The sequence below is a fragment of the Protopterus annectens genome, chromosome 10.part0, assembly GCF_019279795.1.
Source record: "Protopterus annectens isolate FY-2018-M chromosome 10.part0, PAN1.0, whole genome shotgun sequence".
Taxonomy (NCBI): domain Eukaryota; kingdom Metazoa; phylum Chordata; order Ceratodontiformes; family Protopteridae; genus Protopterus; species Protopterus annectens.
This window is the reverse complement of record NC_056744.1, coordinates 1374450013-1374470573: the sequence shown is the minus strand read 5'-3', so window position 1 is coordinate 1374470573 and position 20561 is coordinate 1374450013. Positions and strand designations below refer to the sequence as shown.

At 39.5% G+C, this 20561-nt stretch overlaps 1 protein-coding gene across 1 annotated transcript in view; it reads right to left on the bottom strand.

Annotated features, from left to right (window-relative positions):
• The window catches only part of LOC122814283 (calcium-activated chloride channel regulator 1-like), a 2127707-nt gene that overhangs the window by 1476194 nt on the left and 630952 nt on the right, over positions 1–20561 (bottom strand). Inside the window, exon 7 of the mRNA XM_044086873.1 lies at positions 6831–6958. Within this exon, the coding sequence (XP_043942808.1) occupies positions 6831–6958 (128 nt within the window). The remainder of the gene's footprint in view (positions 1–6830; positions 6959–20561) is intronic.

Here is a 20561-nt window from a genome sequence, read left to right as displayed (position 1 = left end):
GAACACTAGAGTGCCAATTTTCCTTCCAACCAATTCTTTCCAGTAGCTTTTAATGGCCAACAGGCTTTTCTCTCAGTAGAAACATGGATACCATTACCAGTCTTGCCATTTCTCCTCCTCTACCTGCTGTACATCAGACCACTTGCTGGTTTTCCTAGGACACTGGTTAAGTCCCTTCCATTATCATGGACCTTGGGATTAGCCATGTCCTCTGCTGTTAATAAATATGAAGTACTTACCTTAGTTAAGGGTTTATTGTAGGCTTTGAATTCTGTGGAACAGCAGGTAAATATAACCATCATTATTAATTCCACAAGAGGATGTTTTTTCAGAGGATATGACTAATAACAGGGCCAGAATTTCTTCTATATTTTCCTCACAAGCCCCTGACTCTGATTCTGGGGATGGTGTTTCCTCAATATCTCCTATAGAGTTTTCTTTTTCTGAGACAGTGTCCAGGATGACTAATGTAATTTTTGTGGGAACAAATGGATGTACCTCCCTCCTTAAGGGGATACTATTTTGTTTATTTATTTTATTTAACATTTGTTTACCAGGAATGTCTGACTTGGAACGAAGCCAAGTTTCAGCGAAGGCCCAGGGAGAAATGCTCCAGACATTATGTCTTTGAAATGTGGGAGGAAACTGGAGCACCTAGAGGAGACTCACACAAATGCAGGGAGGACATGCAGACTCCATACAGAAGGCACTCCAACCAAGAATTGAACTGGAGAACCTCTTGCTGTGAAGTGACAACACTACTGCTGCACCACTGCTCCATCCAAAATAAAGTGCTATGGAAATGCTGGTGACTGAACCCAGGATCTCATCCATGCAAGGCATGCAGTCTACCACTGAGCTACATCCTCTCCTACTATGATGTGTTAGAAGTGGATATGTCACATACTACACCTACTCATTCTATTATATCAGCAATGGAGGATACTTTTGATTCTCCTTGCAATAATCCTGACAGTCAATCTTCAGTCCCTAAATAGGCAGATAGATTTTATAAAGTTCCCTAGTCTAACAAATACTTGTAGTCTCACCTAGGGTCTGACCCATCAGCTAATTCTATTTCTTTTCCAGCTGCTAACAAGGTTGTGGCCAGTGCTAATTGTTCACCTTTGGACAATGTTGATAAGACCTTTGATTGGTCTGGAAAGAGACTTTCTGTTTTTTAACTCTAGCCTTCAGAATGTTGAACTACTATTCTCATGTGGTAAAGTACTTGTTAACTTGTGTGGACAGTTTGAATAACTTTTCTACCATATTACCCCCAGAAGGTAGGTCCTTTCTGAATCCTGTTATTACTACTCATGCTGACTCTCTGTTCAGGGCTACTATTATTGCTACAGTGATGGGTTGCTTTGCCTGAATATGTAATTAGAAGTTTTTGGAAGAAGAAAAATCAAAGATTTTTGTATTTTCCTTTGGAAAGGTTTTCTTTGGTCTTTCTGGCTACTCAGGCACTCAGACATTTTGAGGAAAGAGAAAGTGGTCCAGGGAGTTAACAATGCTCTAGCCCGACATATTGGTGCATGCCCTGAACACCATTTTAAGTTTACGATCTTGGGGCAAGTGAAGGTAGACAACAAGGGTGGTCCGTGGCAAGTCCATTTGGATAATAATGAATTGGCATGGCAGATTCGTACTGGGGCTTATATGCACCCAGGTTTAAATGAATATGTTTCCATCTCTTGTGTTTTGAAATTGTTATCTTTGAAAAGGTAGCCCCACTTTTTATGTGTGGAATTTAATTAGTTGCTGTATATGCATAATGTTAAGAAGAATGCTTGCTTTTATTTTTTAATGTGGTCTTATTGTTTAACAGAGTTCATGGTGTTGTTAAAAGCAAGTTTTTTTCTGCATTTATTCCTGCTATCAAGTATGTTCTACTGTTCATTTTAAAGATTTTAATATTTTAAGGTTGTTCTTAGTTTGAGTGTATGGGTGAATGTGTGTGTGTGTGTGTGTGTGTGTGTGTGTGTGTGTGTGTGTGTGTGTGTGTGTGTGTGTGTGAGAGAGAGAGTAGGGTGGGGGTATATTTACATATATTTATACATAATTATATTTATAGTTATATTTATATACATTTATATCTCAATATTAAGAATGAATTATGAACTGTTTAGTGCGTGGATGCCCACAATTTTATATGCATTCTTTTGCACACACTATTTTATGGTAAGGATGAGGAACAGAGTGTGGCAATACTGACTTATTTACTCATTGTGGAAGTAAGCTAGTTTTATATGCTTACCATTGATTTAATGTATTTAATTAAAATTGTTTGATTACTTAATTAATTGATGTTAAATGGTATAAATGTGATTGCAAGCTGGTTTTAAAATTTGTCTGAGGAAGGAGGGACACTGAGCTCTCCGAAAGCGTTTTTGGTGCTTACATTATCTATTAAACTTTGTCTGCCTTGGATTTGGTTGCTGGTGCTCGTTTTTGTGGTTTTTGGTCCAGGGAGTTACTAATTTTAAACCCTGTTTATCTTTTTCATCAAATCCTGTTTTTCCTTCTCAAAAAGCAAAGCTAGCAATTGCAGGAGGCTTTCATGAATCTAAAAAGAAATGGTTGGAGGGAGGGGTCCAACAAAAAGTAGGGATTCTTTCAGTAAAGAAACTGGCATCTACTTCATAATGACCATGCCAAAATTCTTTCTTCCCACCCCCATATCATCCACTTCAAATCTGTCCCAGAAACTGTTTTTTAATCTTCTTCTTTGGCAACAGATTATTTCAAATGAATGGATTCTGGGAATACTTCAGGAGGGCTAAAATTTGGCAAATCAAACTTCATCTTCTATACCAGATAGAATTTTTTCCTTAGGTTCTTCATTGTATGCTTTCTTTAGTAGTCATAGAACCAGTGTCTCAAAACAAAAGAAAAAAAGATTCTATTTCAGAATGTTTGTGGTGCCAAAGAAGGATCCTTCTTGGAGACCACTACTCAGCCTATCCCTTCTCAACTTGTTTTTGAAAGTACCAGAGTCCAAGATGTTGACCTTACAGAGTCTGTTACCTCTCATTCTGATCATCATCATTATCATCATCATCTTCATCATTAGAGAGTTCAGAGGTTTCCTCAAAATTATTTTTTGTTTGAGTCACGTTATCAATTCTCTAATTTACCCTTTGGGTTATCTACAGCACCAAAAATGCTTACCAAAATGCCCAGCTCCTATAATAGCTCATTGAAGATTGCAGGGCGTTCATATATTTCATTATCTAGATAACTTCTTTATCTCCACAGAGTCTTTTCCAGGTATCAGGAGTCCCTTTTTTAGGTTATAAATCTCCGTCTCAACCTGGACTTCTTTCAGAATAACAGTCAAAGATCATCCTTAATTCCTTCTTGCAGGATTATGTTTTTAGGATAACTTCTAGCTTCTTTCCTGCAAAAGGCATTCCTAACCCAGTAGAAGGTGGACTTGTATCTGGAAATCTTCTTATCTTCTCACATCAGTCTTGGACTTCAGCTAAAAAGTATTCAGATTCCATGGCTCATGGCATCCTTGATTCTCAAGATTCTTCTCGACAGGTTGTATATGAGAAAAATCCAATGGTTCTTAAAAACTGTGTGGACCTAACAGTCTTATCCATTTTCATCCTTTAGAATTTCAGATTCCGATTTTGGGTTTTGTGAAGACAGAACTGCTGTGATGAAGACAAAATATTTATCTGAATCCTTGTTTCCCACTCTTTCTTGCAGTTCATCTCAATCTGTGACAACAAACACTTCAGATTTTGCTTGGAGGACAGTTTCAATTGGGGTAATCATGCAGGGTCTTTGAAATGAAACAGGCAGTCCAAAGCACATACATGTCAAAGACATGTTAGCTGTGATCCATGCTATATAATCTCTTCATGATCTGTAGTCCCCAGGATCTCTGTGAGTGATTACAGACAACACCACAGTGATGTGATCTTTCGGCTTTTCCCAGTTAGGGGACACCACAGCAGAACTCCAGTCTGCTAATGATTAGAAGTTGATTTTTATGGTATCAAGTTACCAGCCTGGCACCCAACCTTCAAAGAAGTCACACCCACTGACATATGCACCTACCTGCATGTCTTTAATGTTCACTTGACTGGGGGAGGACATGCAGACTCCGCACAGAAGGCGCTCCAGCCGAGAAGTGAACCAGAGAGCCTCTTGCTGTGAGGCAACAATGCTAACCGCTGCACCACCATGGCCTCACCACAGTGATATGGTATATAAACAAATTATGGGGTACCAGGACCTACCTTCTGCGCGGGTTGGCTATTGTGGTTTGGGAAGTCATTCATAAACATTTTTTTAACCCTACAAGATTCCTACTTTCTGTCAAAGAAAAACACAATGGCAGATAAGCTTAACAGGACCAAGACAGACCCTCACAAATGGAAATTGAATGTGAGGATGTTCCAGGAATTGATCCAGTTGTGGAGAACACCTCAAAAAGGACTGCTCACCTCTTTCACAATAGACAACAGAAACAATTCTGCACTAAGTCACCTTACAGGCAAGCCTGAAACAGATACTTTTTATTCCCATGGTCAGAAATGTTCCTTAGTGCATTTCTACTATTTCTACTGATATCCAGGCTCATTCTGAAAAAGTCAAAAGGACTCCCCAAAGATAATTGCAGTGATTAACCTCCGGCCCAGATTCTTATGAAACTGGCCAAAGGCAACTACTACAAACTTCCTCACAATTTGATCTACTCACACAAGACAGAAGGAGTTTGATACATCCCAGTTTCAAACACTTACAACTGGCTGCCTGAATGATTCAGTTTTGATACCTTTTAGAAAACTGCTTCTTGAGGATGTGCAGTAGGTACTAAAGAAGGCAAAAAAAACTGCCACTAGGAAGTTCCCTTGGTCTCCTTTTGAAGCAGCACATTTGGCTGATTGGGGAAGACTGTGTTACTGCAAGCTTTCATGGTGGGTGAACCTTATTTGGCCTTCCATAGACAGAGGATTACTTTAAGTACGAATCCCTCATTAATGTCAAAAGTTACATTGGATCAAATAATCAATCTCCCTGTTTTCTATACAGAATTAGGGAAAAGGATTGGACATGCACAAGCAACTCAGGTATTATATTGACAGGGCAAAATTTTTTAGGAAAGCTGAGTAGCCATTTATCTCCTGTGATGGGACAAAGAAAGGGCAACACATGTCAAAATAGACTATTTCACAATGGTTTCCCCCTTGCTATTGCTTTTTATTACTCTTCCCATGGCAAATCTACTACAGGCAGACCCAAGGCACATTCTACTATAGCCTCGTCTTCTTCAATGGCATATTGGAAAGGGGTGGACTCTAAATATATTCCGACTAGATTCCTTTTCCATGTCCAAGACAGGTTTTGCTAGGACCATACCCTAAGGGTTCATGGATCCTAATCTTTCTTCCATCTAGGATGGAGAAACTATGGTAATCTACCCAAGTAGCTTTAGATTACTGAGCCAATGAGAATGATAATTACAATACAGTTGTTTACATTGCACATTGTGGGAGGGTGGCCTAATGGTTAAGGTGTTTGCCTTACAAACACAAGGTGCAGGGTTTGAGTCTCAAAAGGGATAACTGGCTAGTCTTAAAATGGCTTGCAAGGGCAGTTAGCTTAGTACTTATCTATGAACCTATGAACATACCATAACAGTAGATGCTCAAATTCCTCAGTGTTGCAGTAGCCACTTCCTCCCTCCCCCACTTATATATATATATATATATATATATATATATATATATATATATATATATATATATATATATATATATATATATATGGTACTTACGTATTATAGCAACCAGATTTTCGCATTTGCGGTAATACGTTTGTTGGCCCAAAAACGGATTGTGGGACTAAATGTAAGACAGAATTTGATGTTTTCTTTGGGTACAATGTAGTTTGTCCCAAATTAGTAGCGTAAATTCACGCAGAAACGTGAAACTTGCTTTGCATACATCAAAATTGGTTGCACTGCTGTCTTAGTGCATAAGTGAATCGAGGATGCATGGGAAATGCTCGTTCGTTTTTACTGCGTGATGGATTACTACGAAATTGGATAATAAACTTTTTCCTGAGAAGAAGAAATCTGGAGCAACACATTTTTTTGGTAAATAACTAGTTTTATTTGACATACTGTAAGAAATAATTGAAGTTAAAGGTAATAGCAATCTAAACAATCAAACAGAGATGAAAGTCTTGACGATGGAGGCTAAAGTTACGAAGAGCATTCTTATAGTATTTGACAGAAACTGATTTTTTGGGGGGATAGCAGTTATTGTTGCAATGTTTTGTGGATGTTTTGCATAGTATTCATGTGGATGTCTTCCGGATGTTTTTGAGCAACATATTTGTAAATATTTTATCGCTGATTAAGGAAGCATACTTGTAGATGGGTCACTTGCTGGGTTACACTTTTTGTATGGAGAGAAATTGTCTGCTATTTCTGTAAAGATTGCAACAAATAAGTCTTTCTTTAGTGCAAGCTGTGTTTCATGCCAGATATATTCAATTAGGTAGGAGTCCAAATGGTGTCTTGCAGTGCCTCTCTGTTTTTTGTTACTCCACTTAACAGATCACCACATTCTCTCTATGTGTTGTGTATGCACTCCTGTGTTTGGATCTACAAAGTTGTAGCTATGGTTTACTTTTTCATGACTGAAACCAGCTTCTTCTAGTTGTTGAGTTTGATATGCCCGCCATGAATCTGAATAAATAGTAGTGCCCTATTTAATGTATTCTTTGATTTTATTAAATAATGTTGCAGCTGTTCTATCAGGAACTTTTACAAGAAAAGTCTCTCTCGTCTCCCTACATACCCCTCCAAATATCCACTGTTGAGGGAGAATACGGCCAGCATTACTTTTACGTCTAGTAAAAAGAGTCTTGTCTATTTCCACAATATACCCTGGCCCTCCAATTTCTTTCTTGTCCTTTTTCTCCATTTCTAAGACACAGACATCAAGTAAGTAGTTACGCCAGTCTATGACTGTCTTGTCAGCCATGTACAGTTCTTCCTGACAGAAAAGTACAGTTTTGTACCTACCATAAATGTAGATGTTCGAGGATCCACATTGCTGCAGTCATAACCTGTGGGTAGTCCGCTGTCCTCGGTCGGCCCGAATACCAAAGAGCTAGGCTGGCATCGGTCATTGTCGCCCAGAGCTGACGTCAGTACGTAGTAGTACTTAAGCGCATGACCGACACCATATCCTCAGTCTTTCTTGCCCCAGATGTCAGAAGGCCTAAAAATGAAAGGCCAGAGCCAAAATAGTAAACACCCAACAACCACCAGTGTGGAAATAATGAGTATCCCAAAAAGAAACACAGCAACCACAAACTATAGAGGGGAAGGAGGGAGGGAAAATAGGACTGCAGCAATGTGGATCCTCGAACATCTACATTTACGGTAGGTACAAAACTGTACTATGTTCTTCGTCTCACATTGCTGCAGTCATAACCTGTGGGTAGAATCCCAAAGCAAAGGAAAAGGGAGGCTGGCAAACTAAATAGCATTAGGAGCTGCTAACATGCCCTGTAAAACTGCAGTGGCAAACCCAGCCCTGGACTTGGAATAAAGAGGGAGATGGTAATGCTTAGTAAAAGTGTGTACTGAACTCCAAGTAGCTGCCTCCAAAATATCCTTAGTAGCTACCCCCCTCAAAAAAGCAGTAGATGTGGCAGTAGCCCTAGTAGAATGAGGTCTGATCCCAGCAGGAACATTCTTCCCAAGATGAGAGTAACAAAAAGCAATACAGTGACCAATCCACTTAGAAATAGTCTGCTTTGAAGCAGCTTTCCCTTGTGAACCCAAAGCAAAGGAAATAAATAACTGTTGAGTCTGCCTGAACTCTTTAGTTCTGCTCAAATAATAACGTAGCTGCCTGTGGATGTTCAAAGAATGCAAGACTTTTCCCCCCTTATTTTGGGGATCAGCATAAAAAGTAGGCAAATGAATAGACTGGTTCAAGGCCACATTAGAAATCACTTTAGGCATAAAAGTAGGGTTAGTACGCAAAGAAACTCTATCCTTATGGAATATTAGAAAGGGTTCAACTGCCATGAGTGTCTGCAATTCAGATACCCTCCTAGCAGAAGTAATGGCCAACAAAAAGGCAGTCTTCCAAGACAAAAACTTCAACTCAGACGTAGCTGCAGGTTCAAAAGGAGGTAAAGTAAGCTTCTCCAACACAAAATTGAGATCCCAGGAAGGAGTAGGAGCTCTACGTGGGGGTCTTATATTTTTTGCCCCTCTAAGAAATTGTTTAAACAAAGGGTGAGAAAATAAAGGAGGGTCACAATCATAGTGAGCAGAAATGGCTGCAGCATGAACCTTCACAGAAGAAAATGACAAACCCTTGTCCAGTAATTCAGTAAGATACTGTAGTGCAAAACTCAAATTAGGTACTGAAACATCAAAGTCTTTTGCTGTGCTCCAAAGAAAAAATCTCCTCCATTTATCAGCATAAACTTTTCGAGTACTAGGCTGCCTGGCTTCCAAAATGACATCTAAAACCTGTTGAGGAAGCTGAGACCCCACCGGCTCTAATACAGAATACGCCAGGCTGTTAGATGCAGGGACTGCACCCTGACATTGAGAAAATGATTGTTTGACTGGGATAACAAGTGAGGAATCTGTGGCAAAGGCCAAGGGGGCTCCTGAATTAAACTCCTCAGCAGAGGATACCAATGCTGACGTGGCCAATCTGGTGCTATTAGAATCATGCAAGGCTTGTCCCGCCTGACTTTCAAGAGTACCTTGGGAAGAAGAGGCAGAGGGGGGAAAGCATAGACATGAAGGTTGTTCCAACTGAAAGATAGAGCATCCACTTTCCAAGCTTTTGGGTGGAACATCTTTGTGCAAAATTTCGGCAGTTGGAAATTCAGTGGAGAAGCGAACAGATCTATGTCTGGAGTTCCCCAAGCCATGGTCAACTGTTGGAATACCTGAGGGTCCAATTTCCACTCGTGGGGATCCACAATTTGTCTGCTCAATACATCTGCTAGGGAGTTCTGTGCTCCTGGCAGAAACCGTGCTTGAAGATTGATGTGCAAACTCAGAGCAGTGTCCCACAATATCATTGCTTGTCTGCAAAGAGGGTAAGAATGGGTTCCCCCCTGCTTGTTGATGTACCACATGACTGTTGTGTTGTCTGTTCGAATCAACACCTGTCCCGGCTGAACTAGGTCCTTGAAGGCCATCAAGGCAAATTGGACTGCTAACATCTCCTTCATGTTGATATGCAAATGTAGTAGTTTGGGAGGCCACGTGTCTTGTATCCATTTCCCATTGAAGTGTGCTCCCCAAGCCAAGTCCGAGGCATCCATCGTTATGATCTGACTCGCCTCTGGTCGGGTCACAGAGAGTCCCCTGTTTAGGTGACATTCCTGGGCCCACCACAAGAATTCCTTCCGGATGCAAGGTATTATCTGAATGACAGTGTCCAAACCTTGGCAGTGTTGAGTCCATACACTTTTGAGATACCATTGTAGCTTCCTCATATGCAGTTTGGCATTGGGAAGTACTAGAATACAAGATGCCATGAACCCCAAGGCTTGAAGGACTGTCCTTGCAGTCAGCCTGGACATTACTGATAACTGCTGGAAGTATACATGAAGAGTTCTTTGTTTGTCTGGGGTCAGAAATGCCATCTGAGAAGCTGTATTCAGTCTCACACCCAGAAAGCACATGTCCTGAGAGGGCACTAGACTGGACTTTATTTCGTTCACAGAATACCCTAGGCACCTTAAAACTGCCATTACATACTGGAGATGTTGTAGTAACTTGTCTTTGTCTTGAGCAAGAATCAGGCAATCGTCCAGATAAGGATAAATTTGTATTCCCCTCTGTCTGAAGAAAGCAATTACAGGAGCCAGAACTTTTGTGAACACCCTGGGCGCAGTAGATAAACCAAAGGGCAATGCAGAGAACTGATAATGAGAAGTGCCAGCCAGAAATCTCAGGAATCTCCTGCAGCTGGGCCTGATAGGGATGTGAAGATAGGCCTCTTTGAGATCCAGGGTTACCATCCAGTGATCTTTGCCTAGCATAGGCAGAAGTTGTTGTAATGTTAACATCTTGAACTTTGGAATGTCTAGGTAGGTATTGAGAATGGACAAATCCAGAATTGGCCTCCAAGTGTTTCCTTTCTTTGGCACTAGGAATAGACAGGAATAAAATCTTAGGCCTACTTCTGACGGAGGGACCACCTGAATTGCCCCCATCTGCAAAAGCAAAGAAATTTGCTCCTGAGCCTCCAGCCTTTTCTGAGGAGGCACATCTGGCATGCCTTTGAAAGGAGGAAAAGTGTGAAAATAAAACTTGTAACCTTGATTTATTATATCCAACACCCATTTGTCCTGGGTGACCAAATGCCAGTTTTGTTTGAAAAGTCCCAACTTTCCTCCTAGAGGAGCTGCCAGAAAAGAAGGGTCTGGCAGCTGAAGATACAGGTCATTGGGTCTGTTTACGAAAAGGCTGACCCCTGCCCTCACCAGAAGACTGTGCAGGAGAACTCCAAGTCCTAGGTCTGAAAGAACCCTGAGCATGAGCCCTGCCTCTACCATGTCTAGACCTGCCCTTAGACTGATAATCCAAAGAAGGGTAAGACCATCCTCTAGCAGGCCAATTCCTACTAAACTTAGGGGGCTGTACCTGCAAAAAATCCTTGACCGTCTGCATAGACTTAGCCTTATCTTCCATCTTTTTCAAAACTGACTCCACAGGAGAACCAAAAAGAACTTCAGATTGAAGAGGAGCATCCAAAATCCGAGCCTTAACATGCTCTGACAAATTTTGATCCTTAAGCCAGGCATGTCTACGAATAACTGAACCTGTAGCAGCCACCCTGGATGAAGCCTGAAGAGCATCGAAACCACACTGCAAAGAATGTTTGCCAACTTGATCTGATGCATGAACCAACTCCTGGAGCTCCTTACACTCTATACCCTCAGATAAAGCATCCACCTTAGATTTCAATTGGCCTAACAAAAAGTTCTGATACTTCAGCATATGAAATTGGCAATTCAAAGCCCTCATAGCTAGCGTAGAGGAGGTGTACACTTTTTCCCCCACCGATCTAACGCTCTAGAATCTTTATCCAAAGGAACTGGATTCTTAGCCACAGAAGCCCTGACACCCTTCGGACCTTGAATAATAGTTTCTGGATCAGCTCTAGGACTCTTGTACAAATACTTATGTGCTTCTGGAACTCTGTAATATCTGTCTGGCTTGACAGGGGCGGGGGGCAAAGAATCAGGATTAAGGGAAGCTTCAGAAAAAACATCCTGAACAACATCTAAGACAGGAGGAATAGCCAAGGGCCTATGTTGTGGCAAAAACAAAAATTCCCTAAGCCTTTTCCGAGAATCTGAAAAATCCTGACCTTCCCACTCGAAATGTTCCCTCATGGAATGTAAAGTTTCAGAGAAAGAAAAATCCTCTGGAGGAGAAGCAGAAGGACAGGAATCCTCTGCATCCGAATCTGAATAGGGAGGGAAATCCTGAATTTCTTCAGCTGAGGAATCAGAGTAGTCTGAAGAATGATCCATTCCCTCTAAATCTGCCTCCACCCTAGGCCTCTTCTCTGGGGGGGGGGCATAGAACCCCTGATCAAAGTAATCAAGTCCTCTGCCATTTTCAACATATGCTTTTTAGGAACAGGGGCTGGAGAGCTAGAACTATGGCCAGGGCCAGCAAGACAAGGTTTGGCCTTAGCATGGCCTTTAGCCACTGAAGTAGAAGGCCTAATAACCTTTTGTAAAGATGGAACTACAGATACCTGAGAAGCACCCTCAGCCTGGCCTAACTCCTGAGAGGCCAACTCCTGCAAAAGTAAAGGTTCCCCCTGGGATTCAGCCGAACCCTCGGCAGGATCCACAGATTCAACCGGAGGTTCCATAGAACCGGCGTCCTCAACGGATGACTCATCCGGTTTAGACCTCAAAGATTTATCTTTACGCTTTTTAGCGGTAGCGGGCATCGGAGGATCCGACGGCATGTTATAGTTACACCGTTTACCGAAAACAAGCCTGGCGCAGTCTAATCTTCGTTTAATGGTGCGCTTATTAAATCTAGCACAAAAGTGACACCCGACTACGTCGTGTTCAGTCCCCAAGCAAGGAATACAGAAAGAATGATAATCCCTATGAGGTATCTGTTTCCCACAAGAAATACAATTATTAACTTTGTCTGACATCCGGATAACTGAGGCAAGAAAAGACAAAAATTTCCCCAACGGGGTACTTAGCCCAACTTGGTCTTCGGTCTGAAACTCGATAAAAGAAAATTTCAGAACGCCGAACGGCACTTGCAAACGCTGCTTCTGCTTCGGACCACGCGGCAAGAAAGACTGAGGATATGGCGTCGGTCATGTGCTTAAGTACTACTACGTACTGACGTCAGCTCTGGGCGACAATGACCGAAGCCAGCCTAGCTCTTTGGTATTTGGGCCGACCGAGGACAGCGGACTACCCACAGGTTATGACTGCAGCAATGTGAGACGAAGAACATCTTATAGATGTCATCTGCTTTGCCCAACAATAAATGAAACGGACAGCGGTGGTAAAATTAATTCTACTTCCTTCAAAGAAATTACTCACTCGAACTCCTATGTGTTGGTAACATTTTTCTGTATTGTATTTCCAAAAAATCTGCTTCCCATAGTATAATGTCATTGAATGTCTGGAACAGCATTCTTTACTTGTTGATATAATGCCATATTGCTGGAAAAGTGCTATTGACTCCTTTTCTGTCTTAGGTACATCCCACAAACGCATTGTATTTATAAAGGTTGTTTTTTGGGGTTAGTTCACTACCACTGAATATCTACATAGATCATCTTTACTAATCTGAAGTATAACTTTGACAACATTTACAGGCTCGCGGCTGGAGATATGGAACGTATATTACATATAGCAGCTGTGTAAAATGTATTTACAGTGACAAGATGTTGGAAAACAGCATAGCTTGAAAGAAACACTCATATCTTTAAATTTACAATGTTTTTGCTACCTAAACAATGTTTTTAGATGAAGTTGACATTGTCAGTGTGATTTTGCATACATTTCTTTTTACATTTCCGCATTGGGAAGCAAGCGCTATTATCGTGAAAATCTGGTACGTAAGTACTATAGATATATATATATATATATATATATATATATATATATATATATATATATATATATATATATATATATATATATATATATATATATATATATATATATGGGTCTATCTGAGTTCATCGACATTTCATAATAGCGAAAACGGATTTACCGACACCACAATATCGAAAGTCACGTCACCGACACCAGAAGATTGACAAGGCGGAAGACCGACGGAGGAAGACACCGACGCTGAGAAGCTGCGATGGGGAAAGGATATGTAAGTATGCGGTAGTGACGGACGATAGGGTGCGAGTAAGGTAAGTGTGCGATGCTGGTGTTTAGTAGGGGTAGGGGTGGGATAAGTGAGTTAGGGTTAGGGCGCGGGTTAGGTGAGTGTGCGAGTAAGGTAAGTGTGCGATGCTGGTGTTTAGTAGGGGTAGGGGTGGGATAAGTGAGTTAGGGTTAGGCGGGTTAGGTGAGTGTGCAGTAAGGTAAGTGTGCGATGCTGGTGTTTAGTAGGGTAGGTGGGATAAGTGAGTTAGGGTTAGCGGGTTAGGTGAGTGTGCGATAGTGACGGACCTTAGGGTAAGGGTTTGGGTTAGGGTTGTAGATAGTTGTGTATGTATGGGTTAGTGTTTGTAAGGATTTTGGTGTGCTTGTGTTGTGTGTGTGGGTGTTGGATAGGGGATGTGTTTTGTTTGTTGGTATGATGTGTCGGGTGTATGCGGTGTCGTGTTTGTGAACTGTCGATCTTCTGGCGTCGGTTAAATGACTTTCGATGTTTTGGTGTCGGTTAATTCGTTTTCGGTATTTTGAAATGTCGATGTACTAAGGTAGATCCATATATATATATATATATATATATATATATATATATATATATATATATATATATATATATATATACTCATTTTGTTTTGATAAAAAAAAATTATGCTCCTACTTTTCCTACTTTTTGGTATTTAGGATGAGTAGGCTCTCCCCCTTTTGGGGGACGGGAAAGTCCTGAAGAAAATGGTGCTCAGGCTGCTGTTTTCTCCCTGTGAATCTCAAGACACAGTGGCCTGGGTGTATGAATGGAGGGGAGAAAGAGACTTTTGAAGACTGACCAGCTATTATATCCTGAGCAGGATATAACCCAAGTAGCTATAGGCTACTGCAGCAGTAAGGAATTTGAACATCTACTATTAAGATAAGTGCAACTTACACTACTGTACTTTGTGTGAAGACAGAATTCACACAGCAGTCAAAGCACACTAGAACTTCACAGGCTTTGTCTGGTTGCTTAGCAACACTGCCCAGAGCAGTTCTAAAGTTTGTATTTTGTAAACTGTGTTTTGTTAACATTTGCAAGTTAAAATGTTTTTCTAATAGTGTCTGGGGTATTAATTCACCTTCAAAAAAGATTATGTTATTTAAGTAGTTTAAAGCAATCAATGCTGATGATGTAAGCATGCAACAGTGCAAGGTGTCAAGGAAGTTTAGCAGGGTACTTATAAGGTTTTCAGATAGGATCTGTGTGTGCAGTTTCAACAAATGCCCCAAGAGGGAAAGTGCCATTCTGATTTAAAATTCACTAGACTAAGTGCTTAAAAACACAAAAAGAAAACAAGGCAGGTAAACACATACAGGCTATTCTCTACACTGAAATGGCAACTAACAACAGGACTTCTATGTGGAAATAATGATGCCCCTAACTGTTTATAAATCTTACAAACCTGTCTACTCCCTCTTCTCCTATAGGTTTTGCTGAAAAAGCTATTGTTTTGAAATCAGTAATTAATAGATTTATACCTCTGATGAAAGCCATTTTTGTTTGCAGGCAATAGTACTGCAATACTGGAGTCTTAAGGATGTATGGAGATCTATTCAGCTCCTTGGTGAAAAATATACAGTTATTTCCCCGTGGATCCACTCTGCTAGGCTCTTGGACAATCTACTAGCATTGAATGATCTCTTAATGGGGCCGTAGAAGCAGACACATTCCTTTGCCTGCCCTCCTGACAGATAATGTAGCAATTGTTTTTCAGTCTGTCTCTCTGTCTCAGCCTTTAAGCTTACAAACTTAGTATATAGACCAATTACAATTATGTAAGCCAGAGCTTATGCAAGATATTGAATATGGTTTAAGAAATTTATTAGACAGAACCAAGCTGGCAGTTTACCATGCACATATCATTCCCATAAGAGTTGTAAAGCCTTCACAAGTGGGCAAAAGGTAGATATTTAAAACAGTTGTATGCTGAATTGTTTCACGTGTAGCATGAACTCCAGAGGCTTTTTGAACTTTAAGATAAATCTAAATTTAAGGATCAGGCAGTTCTAAAGGAATATAGCACATAGCCTGGTCAGTCAGCTCCATAGAGAAAGAGACAGAGTACAAGGTTTAAAAACAACAACAATCATAAAAACTAAAACAAACATTTAAATAGACTCAGTAAGTGCTTTCATTCACATATGAACTTCTTCAGACTGAGAACAATCACAATTATTTCTGCTTAAATATTTCATTCTAACAGTCACACAACCTTAATTGATGTTTTAAACTCTTCCTCTTTAAGAAAATGCTAACATTCTCCTTATCACTTAAATAAGGGTAATTGCTTGCTTCTAATCTCAATTGCTACAAATATTCCTTCCAGTCTAGACTAGCAAAGCCTTTACAGATGGCAAAAGTTAGATATTTGAAAGAGATGGACATGGAATTGTTTCATACGTAGGAGGAAGCTGTTGGAATTTTGAAAAAAAATCCAAATTCAAGCATCAGGCAGTTCTGAAGGAATATAAAATTGCTCATAGCCAGGTCCATCAGCTCCATAGTGAAAGAGTACAAGGTACTTAGATCTAGCTGCTACTTGGTCATGGGACAGGGACTCATGCTTGGTACTCTTGCAGCATTTAAAGTAAAGCAAAACAGAAAGCAAATGGTACTCCGACAATTTATTCAACCCTGCAAAAGAAAATTGTAACTGATAAGACTGGAAAAGGAGAGAAGTTTGTTATTTTCTGCCAAAAAGTTGACAAAAGTTGTATACTGACTCAATAGTAAAAAATGAAGTGTAGGCTTAAAAGATTAAGATTTTACTAAATAAATGTGGTTTATCCAATCTCTATCAGTTACTCAGACCAGAAGGTTAGCCAAGCCTATTCTGCAGGAGAAAACATGGAATTACTGATTGTAAACACCCATAGCATGAAAACCACCAGATTGGATTGCCTGAAAGTTGAACCATTTTTAGAACAGAAATGGACATGTTGGCCTCCATAGCGTGCTCTTTCAGAAGTACCAAGTATCGAGGAAAATAAATGCATCTTTCTTTAATCTCTTCTACTACTATCATATGTAATCCAGCAAAGACCAAACAAGGGTATTAAACTACAGGCCTGTCTTCCTCATTAACATAGCTCAAACTGTATGCACACATTTTGGTTGAGAGAGAATTAAGGTTATATTGCCTTCCAATGTCCTCAACAACTAGGCAGGGATTGTAGTAGGTAGATCAAGTGCCAGTCACCTTCAAACCCTATTGCTATATAAGCAGGGATTTAAAGAGTTTTGTCATGCTTTAGTGACTTACTGGTCACACCACCGTATGTGGTATATAAAGTGGCGATCTGATTCCTCATTATATTGCCAAATTTTTATAGGCATAAAAACAAAATAAAAAAACCTTCATAAAATTTGTTTTCCCCATGTCGATGACACTGAGGTTTAACTTTGATCTTTAACCTCAGTGACACCAACTGAGGTAAAAACATGAGAGGTACCCATAGACTTTAAGGGACGCAAGTTGCACATGTGCAGAAAGGAATCAATTAAAGTCTGTGAATAGCCACCTTATGTTACATAGTAAAACGCTAAATTTATTTGGGCTATGGTTTTAATAAAAAAGTTTACAAAACCTTTTATTAAACAAATGGTTCAAATGACTACAGATGCACTTCTGCAAACTGCATTGCGGCCTTTAACACACCAGATACTGCAAAGCAGTTCAATATCATAACAAAACACTTTAAGGCTGCACAGCTTTCGGCTGTAGCCATTCTTGTTGACTTTGAGAAGGCATTCAGTTGTATGAAATGGGCTAAACAGGAGGAATTTGGGGTTCCCTCTTTCTTTATAACTGTTGTGCAAGCATTATATACTACCCCAGCATCAGCTGTCCTGTTTTTGTTGGACTAGTCCTGGGACACTTCAGCCATGACCCAGGCACAGTTGTGCAACATAATGGTTATAGTAGGTGAAACAGAAAAACAACAGTAAAACTATGTGAATTGGAACTTTGTAAAGAAATGATAGTCTAGAATACAGAAAATACACATGTGAAACATCATTATTTATGCATAGGTATGCAAAGAGACTAGAATACATAAACACAAACTCATGAATAGATCATTATCACTACAAGATAGTTATTTCATAGTAAAGGGCTATCTATCTTCTATATAGGGTTGTGCAGTCAACTATATACATATTTGCATGGAGAAATCTTTCACTTCTTGATTGATATGCTTTATTTAAGTAAGTCTTTGTCTTTGTTGCTGCAGAGAATGTCTTGCAACATTGCTGGCTTCCTGTTGAATTATTGTCATGTAATGACAAGTTCTGACACACTGAAAAAAATAAAAATGCAAGAGAAGGGAGAATATTGAACATCACTCTTCTGCAATAAATTTGCTTTTTATTTACAGGGGCAAACCCCCTGCACCCCATGGTGTGGGGGACGATCCTCCCATACCACCTGAATTTAAATATACCAGCTCAGACAAAAAGGGAATATTCAGAGAAATGGCCATCTCAGACTTAGTATATGTATGCACATTTTGTCAGCCATTCAGTCTCCATATTTTCAGACTTGTTAAAGCAGGTCCAAAATTTCAAATTGTTACCAGCATTGCTAGCTGGAAATTAAGGTCAGGTTTAAAATGTGCAAAGGAACTTGACAGGGATATTCCTTATCCTCTGCCTTTTTCTTGCTGTCAATTGAACCATTAAATAGATTAATAAATCCAGACCAGTTTTCTGTGGGATGATCCCTCTTTGGAATAAGGAAGAGGGACTTTTTTGACACAAAACCAAGAAACAGATATACCAGGGGTGCTAGCTACACTGGTGGAGTTTACTATGGTCTCTTGAGTTAACGCAAACCAAAGTAAAAAATTGATTTTGCCAGCTAACTCAGCAACCTCTGCACTGAGTGAAAAGGGTGACACATTCACTGTGTCCTGGAGTGGCACTATTCCTCTGCTTTGTATGGTTTTCCCCTGCAGCTGATTCTTCCAAGGATTCCTCAAACAGTACCTCTTCCACAACTGTCTCTGGTCAGTAATGTCATCTAAAGGTAATCCCTCACTCTAGCTGTCTATCACTGCTTTACGCAGAACTGCACAATGACCAAATATCTTGCAGCAGATCTCTGAAGCATACTGCAACATGAAAACAGGGAAATTTAGGCAGAAGAAGTAAGCATTGATCTGCCTGAAAGCATGCTCAATTAAGTTTTTGGCCTACAACAGTTCAGTGTCATAATGCATTTCAGCCATGTTCTGTGGGTTGCATATCAGTGTTATCAGCCATGGTTACAAGATATATTTGACAATGATGATGTCCTTGTTGGAAGTCACCCTTGCATACCATCTGCCAGTTGATGGAGTGGAAACCCTCAAAGGTACAACACAACAAACTTCTGGTTCAAAACTGGGCTAATTTCATATAAACCAAATGTGGTATGTATATCATCCCGCCAGCTAATTCTCACTGACATATTGATTTAATCTAAAAATAAGTTTGATAAACAATGAGGAAATAACATTTCTAGTTAAACATCTGTCAGGACAAAATCAGTAACCCGGAAGTAGTTCAAGTGATGTAAAATCCCATACCCAAGAATATAAACATCAAACAAGTTTTTAATTAAAAATTTGTATTATATTGTTTGAAAGCCAAATTATTATCAAGACCTTCAGCTGTATGATGTGTACAAAGATACTGAGCAGATAAATGGTATTTCCCAAAGTGAAACATTTACCCGAGCCTGTCTCCCATATAGGAATAGTCTACACATTTCTACAGTCCAGACATTCATCACCTACACAGCTAAAACAACCAGTTATAATCAGGTTCATGAAGTGTACAGATAAATTACTAATGTTCACAATGTTGTGAAAAAGTACCCCCAATAAGTATAAAGGTTATGAGTTAAGGAAGGAAAATGATTTTTCTACAAGCTTGCTGTAAAAACAATAGAAACCTGGTCCTCGCTGAAACTCCTGAAAGTAAAAAAACAAACAAAAAATATTCCTACCCCAGTAATTTAACCAACTGAAATAAAAATGACTACATGTTATTTGAAAATGTTGAAAAAAGCTTCAAACTGTCTCAAGAAAGACAAAGTTGAAAACTCGAGAATATTGAGTGACTTCTGAGCAGAGAATACATAACTGTGATACCTGGTAAGCAGTGAAGTTTCAGACAAAAAGCTTCAGAAACACTGAGCAATTTGACAACAGAGCTCCAAACAGTATCACTAATGATGAAGAGTTCCTGAACAATGCAAATCTAATCTTTTTTTTTTTTTTTTTTGTCAGATGAAAGATACCAGCATTTGCTAATTTTGTTAACTGGATTAGAGCACTGATCAGATTTGACCATTTGAAGTTTTAGCCCACGTTACATATATAGTGAGAAGCATAAAAGTGAGATTAAAGGTATAACTGAAGTATGCAGCATAGTGACATAATGTAACATAGATGGAAAAATATATACACATATTAACAAGAAGGTGTAAAAAGTGGGATCAAGAGTATACAATGCATACTGCAGATATTATAGGTGAGGTAAACATGATCCAGCCAAAAAAAACATAGTTTATACAAATATGGGGGAAAGTTATAGCAGTGGAAAGTGTAAAATTTGTAGAAGCTAATGACAGGAGAAGTAGGTATTAGATATATAGCATGACTGGATAGGTCAAATGGGAAAGCAGTGAGAATGAATTAGATTGGGAAGAAGATTTAACTAAAGTTTTCCAAAATTCATGTAACAGTGCAGGCACAGGAGATATGTGACATGGGCTTGTGTTTGCTAAGATGTGAAATTGACGGAGTAAACATCTGACTGAATTAAAGTATTTCTCTAATTTGTAAATTATTTTTCAAATGAGAAGAGAAAGGCTTACATTTTTTTTAATATTTCACCTTCTTCACAGGCAATGTTTGTCAATATCCACAATTTTTAAGAGCTTTTAAAAAGGATACTGATATTTTGGAACTGGAACAAAAGCTGTAAGAAAATTTAATAAAGGTTGTAGTACAGGGAAGTCCCCAGGATAACTTATTTATAATGGTTTACCTTTATATGTGCATTATGCACTTGTGTGATACCATGAATGTTGAAAGTAGGTTTTCAAAGTTGCAAAATGTTGAAATAATGCAATGCA